Genomic DNA, 11,874 nt, shown 5'->3' on the forward strand with positions numbered 1-11,874 from the left:
GAATCGAACGGAATCGCTCCACTTGAAAATAGACCGAGATATGTATCGGATAGTCTTTTATTGGAGAGATATATATCCAAGATAAAGTTTACATTTACAGTAGCCAACAGAACATTTGATTTTCTCTTGAATGCAGCCCTATCATATTGAATCGAGCCATAAGCCCACTGAATCCAACTGAATCTGTGATGATCCTGTTCTGGTGTGCCTCCAGCAGGTGGCAGAGGAGGACCTTCCCTCCAGCGTGCACACCTGCTACCAATTTGATCATGAAGTTAGCCGACCGAGTATTAAGGACTGCCAAGCTCTCATGTGGCTGTCGGATTATTGCCCTTGTTGCTGCTCTTGCATTGTTTTCTAGACCTCTTGATGTCGTCATTGTTGTTTTTGCTCTCTAGTCTCTCGCTTGAAAGTATTAAGTCGTTCGCAAATAGTTGTATGCGAAGACATAAATGAAAAAAAAAAAGACAAAAAAGAGCTTGATAAGAACAGTTGCCACCCTGCCACCAAGAATGAGTTCAGTGCGATATAAATGATGCAGTTTATTCCGCAACTCCTCTGAGATTGGCAGCTGTTTTACCTCTCTGTTTCTATCGTATCACAGATTTAAAGTGTCTTTTTCTAGTGGACCGTACACTGCAGTGTGTTGTTATAATTAATTACTTGATTTCGGTTTTGGAACTCTTAGTAAATAACCAACTTGTACTTTTAGTATAGTCACCTATTCATCCATTTTCTATGATGCTTAGCACATTCAGGGTCATTGGGAACTGGAGCTTGACTTAAAACAGAGTGCTCTGCCATCACTGCCTGATTTCCTAAACTTTGAAACTCCATTTGTATTGGTATATCTAGAACTATTTGGAAATATCTTAAAAACAAAGACCAAAAATAAATAAATAAATAAATAAAAAGAAATCATGAACTTAATCATGAAGGTTTGTGCACATATCACCATGATCAACATAAGGTATCGTCCTTTGGGATCATAGTACAGATCTGTTCGAAAAGAAAACAAATAAATTTAAATAAAAGCAGAAAAAACAAAAAAAAAATCACTTTAAATACCTATTTAAGAATTAAAAAGATGACTGAAACATGACCAACTGTCAACACTGAATATTGCATTGTCGCATTGAACTCATTCTTGGTGGCAGAGAGGCAAGCTCTTTTATTTCATTCATGTCTTCGCATACAACCATTTGTGAACGACTGGCTTATTGAACCTTTTTTGATCTTACATTTACACCATCACTGAGTGGGAACTGTCTAAACACTGCTTAATACGAAGTCAGGTGAATGAATGTACCACTACATCAGTGACCTTGAAAATATTCTTTGAATCATATTTGTGAATTAGGTCCATTATAGCCATCGTTTGTTTCAAGCCTCACCTCCATCATCAAACAGCCACCAGACATCAACTGTGCCTTTCCCTTGTTTCTTCTGGAACTGCTGGCTGGCCTCCAACAATCTCTGGTCAGACACGTTCAGTGGTACTGTCATGTTCTTCTTATCTGCAGGGACGGTTGCCAGACATGCATGTACAGGACAGCACAAAGAAAGAAAACAAACAAACAAAAATGTTAATTTTTAAGACAATAGATTTTACATAATCATCGTTATCTCGGGCTGGTTTTCAACTCAAACCAAACACAATGAAATGTGCAGTGCGAACAACTAAAACATGGATTAACTTGGTATATTCTATGATTTGATTGTAATAACTTTGGTCAAAAGAATGTCCCAGAAATAGCCAAATGATCGCATGAAAATGAATAAAAAAAAATGCATCTGAGCAGTAAAATTACCATATTTTCCGGATTATAAATGACAGTTTTTTTTTTCATTCATTAGGCCGGGGGTAATGATTAATGCATTATTTCATTTCACATGTTATTTTCACATTACACCGCAAGAGGGTGCTCTTGGCCTATGTTGATACTTTCCACATTGGCGGAAACTGATAAAAACAACCAACGATGAGTCTGACGTCAGCGACGTAGAAGAGGAAGCGTCGCATCTTCTAGCTCTGGAGTTGGCGGAATTCTTAAAGTGACAGAAGGGGGATGAAGGTTTAAATGGATTTAGTGATTTGGAGTAACACTAATGGTTTGGTAAAATTGTTAGCATGTTCTTTATGCTATAGTTATCTGAATAACTCTTAATATGTTACGTGAACATACCTGGCAGGTTGTCAGTTCGTTTTTTATGCGTCATGTAACGTTAGCATATCGTATATTTATTCAACCTCCTCTTTATTTTATTTTTATTTTAAGTTGCCTTTCAAGATGACATGGCTGTTCATGGTGTTGTGATTTACATGTTTTTTTCTTCTTTATTTTGCATTTTATGGCTGGTGCGACTTATACTCAGGAGCCACTTATAGTCCGAAAAAAAGGTAAACATTTGAATCTGTCTTTGCTCAGCAAATGTCTAATAGTCTACAATATTGAAAATCCAAGCAGCAAAATATAGAACAGATATTGCATCAATACTGAAGAAATATCAACAATCAACAACAATAAACAACTTTCAAGCTTTGAAGCACTCTTGGCTAGTCTATTTGGCTGGACACAACTGCACACACAAACAGGAGACATTTTCATCCTCAGCAGTGCACGTTAAAACAATGCGTCAATTGCAGAGAAGAGAAGCAGCAGACTGAAGATATTTGGAAGTAACAAATGGGACAGAAAATTGGGTTAGGTTTTAGGCACTACAACAGGCAGATTGAGCAAATGGTCTTGAGCTTGTATTTGGATAGCAGGAAAGGAACACGTATCAGCCAGTTTGTCAAGCAGAAACAACAAACAATCACGAAAGACAGCAGAGAGCCCGAACGGAAACATTTGACCCCACACATAGTCGCGGCTTGACACATGCGGGTTAACTTATTCACAGAATTTTTTTTTTCAAATTTCTTTTTAAAGTGTTTTTTTGTTTCTTTCCCCATTTCTTCCCTCAATTCCACCACTACCGCCCTGTTTTTCATGGAAAACGTAAACTGAATTTTTTCAAGCAATTTATTTTGAAAGAGTTGGGGCCATAGCTGAAAAATAAATAAATAAATCAATGAGCGTCAGTCAGACGCAGATTTTTCCTATTCGCAGGCCGGCCTGGTTCCTATACACCCTATTCTATCAACTGCACAATGATACCTTGACTTATGAGTGTCCCAAAAATACAGTAGAGGTCAAATTTACATCCAGAGGCTCACAGAGAGTCACTCACCAGCCCTCACCCCAGTTAAAGGCACAGCGCTTAAACTAAAGCATTGGGTCTTCCGGTTTACCTTAAGCCATTTAAGACAGTTTATGTCTTTCGAGTCTCTTTATATTCATAGATGATAAAGATCTTTTTCTTTGTGTAATATATCCATGCATCCAATTTCCGATCATAAAATACATTCTGTGGTGGAGTCTGGAAAGGATTCATGGAATTTCATTTAATTTCAAAGTGGAAAACTGATCCGATATAAAAGTGAAGTGAGTTATTTGCCTGATCATTGAACACATTAAATTTGTAAGTCAAGGTATCACTGTAGGAGTTTAACTAATCGTAATTGTTAAAAGACAGCTGAAGGAAAATATTGGTTTCATACAAAGGAAGCAAAAGAGTAGAAATGGAGATAGGAAAGCATTACGCTGCGAGACAAAGACATATGGCCACTCATTTAAGTGGATATCCTGCCTTTTTTCAACAGGGGCTGGGCTGTAGCTTTGCCATCATCTTCATCATCTGGGAAATGTAAGACAAAAGGAGAGAAAATGTAACTCATTTCCAAAGTGGATTCGATTGCTATAAGAGATATTGTGCCTGAAGACCAGAGTTGCCTCAGAGACTTCCATAAACAATGGAAACATGCAAATGAAATATAATTATTAATATACATTTTGACGTGTGGAAAAATAACATGACTCAGGATGTAATGAAATCATTTAAAAAAAAAAAAAGAAAAAAAAAGTTGTCAAAATGAGGTAAGTGAAATCTCAAACGATGAACAAGACGACATTACAACGTGTCTGTCCTTTTATGCAATAAATCAGATTTTGTTGTTCATCTGATTCATGCATTGTCTCTCCCACCACCACTTTTCGTGCTCAGGTACTGATCAATCATTTGCCACTCGAAACATATCTTGTGCCACTCTTTTCAAATTCTGATGGGGATCATGAATGGTTTCAGAACTCATAGAACATAAACTAGTAATGAAATTATGCAGAAAGAGCACCGTAGACATTCTTAGCCAAACGATGGTGAGCTTCTTGAGTATTATCAATACTGTACACTGCTGCATCTCACTAAAAACACAAGATAGAGTCGCACGCGCACAAGACGTGAACCAAACTAGCACAGTCGAACTGAACTGTTTTTAAAACAGTTGCTGGACAACGGATGTAGTCTTTTGAGGTTTCAGTACAAAGCAAATTATATCCATGTAATAACTTTTAGAGTGGCAAAAAGAATCAGATCGGTATCAGTCGATCCTTGAGGCTTCAGTATTGGTATCAGATATGAAAAAGAGGTATCGAGTCATGTTCAGTTAGATTTTAAACAGCAAGCAAATAAATACATGAATAAATAAATGAGAACATGCAAAAAAACAAAACAAAAAAAAAAACGTATAGAGGTAATACCAGGGCCATTCAATAAATAAGGTGAATTTCTCGGTAGAAGGACTTCTAATACAGATAATAGAAGCTTTTTTTTTTTTTTTCAACATAGTCTCCCAGCACTGTCACACACTTTTCCCATCTGTACACAAGCTTCCAGAGTCCCTCCTTCCATTGTGCTCTTGTTACTTTGACCCAGACCAATTTCAGACTTTTCATCGCCCTGAGATCATGAAAGAGCTCACTGGTGTGTCTGGCTATAAAAGACAGTTAAAACCAAATGCAGTGCCTACCATATTGCTTGAGAAGAGGGCTAAATTCCCACAAGTGACGCAGAAAAGACATGAAAGACAGAGGGTGTTCGACATGTACCTGGAAAACTCTGTTTCTTGAGTAGCTGCAGCTGCCGATGCACCTCGGCCACCAAATTTGCAACGGAGGAAACGAACAATGCTAAATGCCATTAGAGCAGCCTGACATCTGTAGGCTTACAATGTTCGCCGCTTGACAGATGACAGATGCATCCACTCAGACAGAGACATGGGTGTCCGAGTCATGGACAACAATTACTTCGGTAAACATGACATCGGCTTTACATTTTATCACAGGCTTTGTCATGTCTTTGGCCACGCTCTGGTTCTAATTGAAAAGGCTGAATGGAGGAGCTCATCGCTGACAACAGATCGCTGCTCTCTGATTCTGATGTACATTCATGACATAATTTCAAAAATGGCTGACAGGGAGAGGTCAGGCTTAAATACTACTTTCAAAAAACAAAGACAAAAAAAAAAAAAACTTTGAATACGGTGAATGTTTTCAAACTATAAACCATGAAAATGTTTTTTGAAAAGAAAAAAAAATCTAGTATAAGGTTAAATTAAATGAGGTTGTTACTTTAACTGCCACTTGTTATTCATTTTATTTGAGGGGATCAAGGAAAGTGGCAAACCTATGTAATAGGAAGAAAGAGAGCAAAACAAACACACTAAAAGCTGCGTCAAAAAGTTCCAGAACTGTTGTCACTAAAGATGCAGTATATTGCAAACTACAAACTAAGAGTTTCCTCCTTCAGTGTTGGATGGAGTAACTGCTCACGGCTGGTCACCGTAATATCAGGATTCTCAAATCATATGATCAACCAGCCCATCTTATATTGCCCTATGGAAGGTAATCAATGGGGTGGGGGTTGAGGAGCGGTGATGTATATATAAAAAGAAATGAATAATACTAATAATTGTCTATCCCACTGTGTGACCCTGTACAAAATGTGTAGTGGCCCGGTTCCGGTCCGGGGGTTGGAGACCAGTGCTGTACATTACTGCTTGTATCACTAAAGTGTTAAAAGTATTGATATTTTGATTTGAGAATCGTGTTTTAAAACATAGAGATCTTGTATATTCATATTTCAGTGTTGTTCCACACATTACTCGTTCCTGGACTGGGCACTGAGAGCTAAGCAGCAAAAGGAAAAACAACTGTGAGCCTAAACTGCTATTTATTTGGCAATTTCTTAGAATTAGAGAATGTATTATCGTTGCTTGTACCTCATTTGGAATTTTTGTTTGCCTTACCACTTTGTGACCAAAAAAAAAAAGAAAAAAGAAAAACAACATCTAAAAAAACTTTTTCACCCAATACTGATCAGCTGAAAAATTACACGCGCAATTTCTTGACCTTGATCAGCTTGTGACAAATCTACATACCAAATCACTTTTTTTTTTGACAGTGATCTATGAACCAACTTAGCTACAGTCGATATAGCCAAGCTCATAACATTTGACCAAAAACCCCTCACCCTCTGAGTCAGAAAAATAAAAACAATAAACATCGACAGACCACTGACTACGGCTATAAATAAACCAGCACAATTCTGATTGTGGAAAACAGTGTGTAAAAAGGACTGACAACATGTTTAATCACTGGTGTTCCACAAGGGCTATTGTCACTGCGTTAACAAAATTGGTAGCTTTCAAACCTATTGACCAGTCTCATTATATGCATTGAATAAATTAAAAAGAATTGAAAGCCATTTCTTCTAAGAGTTTTAAATGAGTCCATAAATTAAACAAGACATCACCAGGCTTCTGCCGAAGTAAACTGTAAAAAAGTCCATCTGAACAAGTGCAGTCAACATTTCCATGAATTTTCTTACCCTTTTGTATAGCTGGACTGTTTTGTAGGCTTGTAGCTTTGGAAGACGGCTTTGATGAATCCACATCAGAGTCTTTGCTGGTGTCAATGGACACAATCACATCTTTCATTCCAGAGGACTTCTCTTGGGATGAGAGCAAGTCGTCTGCAAGAAATGGAGGAAAAAGACGTTCAATGGATTAAAAGTCGCCGTAAAGTGAAAATGTCATAAAACTGACACGTGTGAACAAGATGGCCAAATTTGAATTTGGGAATTCACAAATGGAAAATCTTTTTTTTTTTTTTAAATTTAAAAGAGGCGCGGGCATCGAATTGAACCAAATTGTTCTATTTTGAAATATATTGAGATATGTTTCCAATCGTTTTTTTTGGAGAGTTCCATCTGAGAAGGAAGTGGAACATTTTCAGTCCTGACAATTTCATTCAAATATATGTAAAATGAGAACAAAAAAAGTCATTGCATCATAACCTCTCGAACAGAGCCGCACGATATTGAATCAAACCATAAGTTCTTTTAAACTTTGAACTTTCAATCAAATATGTTGCCTGCACATCCCTGTATGTTTGAGCCGAGAAGATATATTTGCTTGGCAGTCGACAGAGGTGGACACTTTTTGCTTTGCTCCCTCTCAGACCCTCATCTCCCTGCTTTGCCTACTTCATCCTCTTCCTCCAACCATCCTCTGTCTCCACGATCATCCTAGCTTCCTACTGTACTTTACCCCCCCCAAAAAACTAACCATGGAATTGATCAGCTGGGCGCTCGAATCAATCAACATTTTCTTAACGAGAAGAGGGTTGCTTCTTGCCTCTCTGGGACATTTGCCACTTGGTGGACCGTAGATTACTTGGGCAATTGGAAGAAAAAGGTGTGCCAAACAATTTTGTCCATAGAGGATGTGAAGGACATCTACATGATTGGATTTCTGAGAATGGGCATGCTGCTATTTGGAAGTGGCAGTTCCCTGATCTATTGCATAATTCAGCAGATGACAGCAGCTTCATTAGGATAGAAAAGGCTGCAATCAACACTCAGCCTTTTTGAGTTCCTGCACAAAATGGCAACCACCAATGAGCAGTTGATTGACAATATGGCGAACCGAAGCCCCACTGAGAGTTACAGGCTTAAGGAGTCGAGGTCAACCAAATTGTTGTCGGCCCGGTCCCAAAACATTACTTATCTCGACTTTCCCCCCGGATAAAGATTATTGCTTTGGATGCTAGTGTCCTCTTATCTCATCCAGCCTCCAACTTGTGTCCTGGACTGAGATGGCCAAGGTTGTCTCCATGGCAACGAGACGATATGCTTGGCGCACCAGCCGAGGACGCTTTGATGCATACACACACACACCACAATTAACACACACACACACACACACACACACACACACACACACACACACACACACGCACACACACACACACACAACCACACACACACACACACAACCACATTTGTGCCGCCTTCGTTGGATCTCACATTTGTTTCCTCCATGATGGGATTGGCTGGGAAGCGCTCATCTGGACTGAGCTGCTAGTCAGCTTGGTTATGTCATACACTTCAAGGAACTTGAACTATTGATTAAACACAAGGGTACGTAATAGTCAGCATGTGGCAATCACTACATTGAATTGAATTGAATACAACTTCATTGTCAAATGTGCTGTACGTATGTGTAACATACATGACAATACATTTGATTGTATATTGCATACTAGTAATAAACCAATGATTAGGGTTGGGCATTGTTTAAATTTGAACAATTGCAGTTTCATATCCGGTTCCTTGTTTCAATTCTGGTTCCAAACAATGCTAGATTCTGATTCTTTTAGGGGGCAGTATCCAAAAGGTTTGTGTGGTTTAAATCAGGGGTGTTCAAATTACAGTCATCCATTATTTTAGCTGCCAGTAGCATCGACTAAAATGAACATTTGATACGCCCCATGTTATTTGCCTGCATTGTATTACAGTACTTGCGTTCTATACTGGGTGGCAATGCAGGAGAGGATAGGAAGCACTCACGTTCTTGTTTTCAAACAAACATGCTTCATTCAGTGGGTCCACTGGCCACCCCAAAATCTTGAGCAAAATTTTTACTTTTTATGAACCTTACTATGAATTTAACAGAGGGTTAGAGTCAACCAGTACTGTAATATCAAACTATTTTTGTTATTAATTTTTACTTCACAGAAGTAGAGGCTACAGCATTGGTTCCCAACCATCCACCCCAGCCCCCCTCCAAAAAAACTATACTATATAGGATTTGGATGCTAACGGTACTTGCAGCACTGCCACTTGCCACGTGGCATTATCGCGTTGTAATAACAGTTGATTTGACGACGAACAAACGGAAAAAAGACTTTGTGGACTGCAATACGTGCTTAGCGAGAGAGAGAGAGAGAGAGAGAGAGAGAGAGAGAGAGAGAAAAAAAACCTTTCCCTCCCACATCACAGTCATTCCACATTTTCACTACTTCTTTGCAAACATGCATTACAGAGTATGAATTGTATGTACAGTCAAACCTCGGTTTTCGAACGTCTCTGTTCTCAACCAAATCGGTTTTCGACCAAAAATTTAGAGTTTTTTTATGCCTCGGATTACGACCGAAAATCGGTTCTCAACCAAACTCAGCGCACTTGAATGCGCCACTCGACTCCTCTCGCCTTCCTTACACGAAGAAGTGACGCTTCCTCGGGCAGACGAGGAAGTGACGCTTCCTTGTGTAGCGTTCCATTGTGAGCAGACGTGTTCAATAAAGATTTTAAAAAAAAAAGAGCGTCCAACATCAGCGGATGTGTTCAATGAAGATTTTTTTTTTTTTTTTAAAAAGCATCGTGTTTGCTGACATCGACGCAAATCGGACTGTTATTTCTGCATTGTGTATCAGCCCCTAATCATGGCACCAAAGAAAAAAGTGGAAGTTGTAAAGCTGGTGAAAAAAAGAGGAAAATAGTGCGCAAAATCATTGAATTTAAGAAAGAATTGATCGCGAAATATGAATCAGTTGTACATGTGTCTGCATTGGCTAAGGAGATCGGCAGCATCCTAAAAAAGAAACACCATCTTAAATCACTGATGTGGCTAAAGGATCTCGTGTGTTTAGCAAACAAAGGTCACAAATATTCGTTTATGTTTATTAGTTCAAGGTGTAAAATAATATAATTTACAATTGTCCCGATGTGAGAGAGAGAGAGAGAGAGAGAGAGAGAGAGAGAGAGAGAGAGAGAGAGAGAGAGAGAGAGAGATGGAGAGAGAGATGTTACTTGAATTTTTATGTTACAATGTTAATGTTTATGTTAAAATTGGTAAAAAATAAAACATACAAAATGTTTGTACAGTTTGTTTGTACAGAATTTTACATATTACCTGCTCTATTATTAAATGTGCATACAGTTTATGGTGTAAAATAGTAAAAAATGCTTTAAAAAAAAGTTGTTTTCTAGATTTGGAACGGATGAAAATTTATTACATTGACTATAATGGAAAAAATGGTTTCAGTTTTCGAACAAATTGGTTTTCGAACAGCCTTCTGGAACGGATTATGGTCGAAAACCAAAGTATGACTGTATAATCAAATCGCCAAATTAATTTGACAGTGTCTTTAACTTGATTTAATCCACCAGGATGCCTGAAAATTTTGGTCGAGAACAAAAACATTTCGCAACATACCTTGTCCATGGATATGCGACACATCCAATCCTTCTTTCAATCTCAAAATAACAGCACCATACTGAAAGTCGAAAGCATCACTGAGAAAGGGATAAAAACAAAACAGGCCATCAAATCGCCAAACTCAAATCAATCAGCAGAATTAAATATGACAAGTTTTAGTCTAATTTTTAAGAAAAAAAAACTAATATTGAAGGATACATTAAAATCACACTGAACACATTTAGGCCTACTTGGGTGAGGGATTATTATTTATATGATGAGTAAAATGGCTCAAACTTACTGGATCATACTCATGTATGTCTCCACATTCATCATGTCACCATCTCTCCAATCATTTTTGAAGCCAAGTACAAGAATGTTGGGCTTTAGGCGGCCCAACCCTGCAGCCTAAAGGGGGAAGAGATATCAGGTTTAAAAAAATCAACAAAAGTAGCATCATGTAAAGTGGTAATATCTGCCATTTCAATGTACAAGGTTCCTCCCTGGAGCACACAAGTCATTGATATTTTATGAAGGGATAAGCTTCAATCTTGCCTTTTTAAATCAATCCAAAAAACAGTTTAACCTTTCCTTGACTGAATCTCTTTGTAATAATATAATTGTACAAAGTGACGCAAAATTATATCGACGTAAAAAATGGCGCATTGTTTACATCTGCTGCTGGTGGCAAGCTAGCAGGCGTTACCTATTTGGCACTCCAATTGCAATCCTAGAATGGATAAAAATGCAAATATTGTGTCGCATAACAAACTACATTGCTCCTAAGTCACGTAAAACTTATGAATGACGACCTCTCGTGTTGAAGAATAACACACAGTGGAAAAACTTTTTAATCGCGACATAAAACCTCCAATCAAACCTTAGTGGTTTGGTAACTTCCCCTGTATTTGACAGGGTGAGGAATTTTTCTGTAAGGCGTGTGAAAAAGAAGCATAATCAAACACTGACGGAAAGTCGGCCAGGGCTGCAGAGGGACTGCTCCAAAGCACTTAAGACCACAGGTACATGTGTCATGTTTCAATTTATTTCTTATTCCGCTGAAACATGTCAGGTAAATAACAACCCCCCCACCCCCTCGCTCAAATGTGTGAGATAAAGGAACCAACAACTTCAATTATAAGTAAGAGACAGATTGAACTTGATTCAGTCATTATCCTGCATGTTTTCCATCTCTCCTTTCTCCAACACACCTGACTCAAATGATCAGGATCCTTATCAGGCTCCTGCAGAGCTTGCTGATGAGCTGATCATTCGAATCAGGGTTGGTGCAGCAGGGGGAGATGGAAAACATGCAGGAAAGAGGCCCCTGAGGACCAGACTTTGACACTTATGCTGTAAAGCAGGGTTGCCCAACCTAGCGATCATGGTTGACCCGTAGTCCGCGGACTGGTCCCAAGTAGACCGCGAGGGGTGTAGCTGGAAATGGCGGGGGG

The 11,874-nt window shown here is 38.6% G+C and overlaps 1 protein-coding gene across 2 annotated transcripts in view; it reads right to left on the reverse strand.

Annotated features, from left to right (window-relative positions):
- Positions 1-11,874, reverse strand: part of slc12a2 (solute carrier family 12 member 2) — an 84,968-nt gene that overhangs the window by 7,191 nt on the left and 65,903 nt on the right. The window contains exons 18-22 of one of the 2 annotated variants that reach the window (XM_019862912.1): positions 10,722-10,828; positions 10,439-10,518; positions 6,769-6,912; positions 3,694-3,741; positions 1,395-1,517 (exon numbers count right to left, since the gene is read on the reverse strand). In XM_019862912.1, the coding sequence (XP_019718471.1) occupies positions 1,395-1,517; positions 3,694-3,741; positions 6,769-6,912; positions 10,439-10,518; positions 10,722-10,828 (502 nt within the window). The remainder of the gene's footprint in view (positions 1-1,394; positions 1,518-3,693; positions 3,742-6,768; positions 6,913-10,438; positions 10,519-10,721; positions 10,829-11,874) is intronic. The other variant, XM_019862917.1, reaches the window with a different exon arrangement.

Source organism: Hippocampus comes, unplaced genomic scaffold (genome assembly GCF_001891065.2).
Source record: "Hippocampus comes isolate QL1 unplaced genomic scaffold, H_comes_QL1_v1.1 scaffold223, whole genome shotgun sequence".
NCBI lineage: Eukaryota > Metazoa > Chordata > Actinopteri > Syngnathiformes > Syngnathidae > Hippocampus > Hippocampus comes.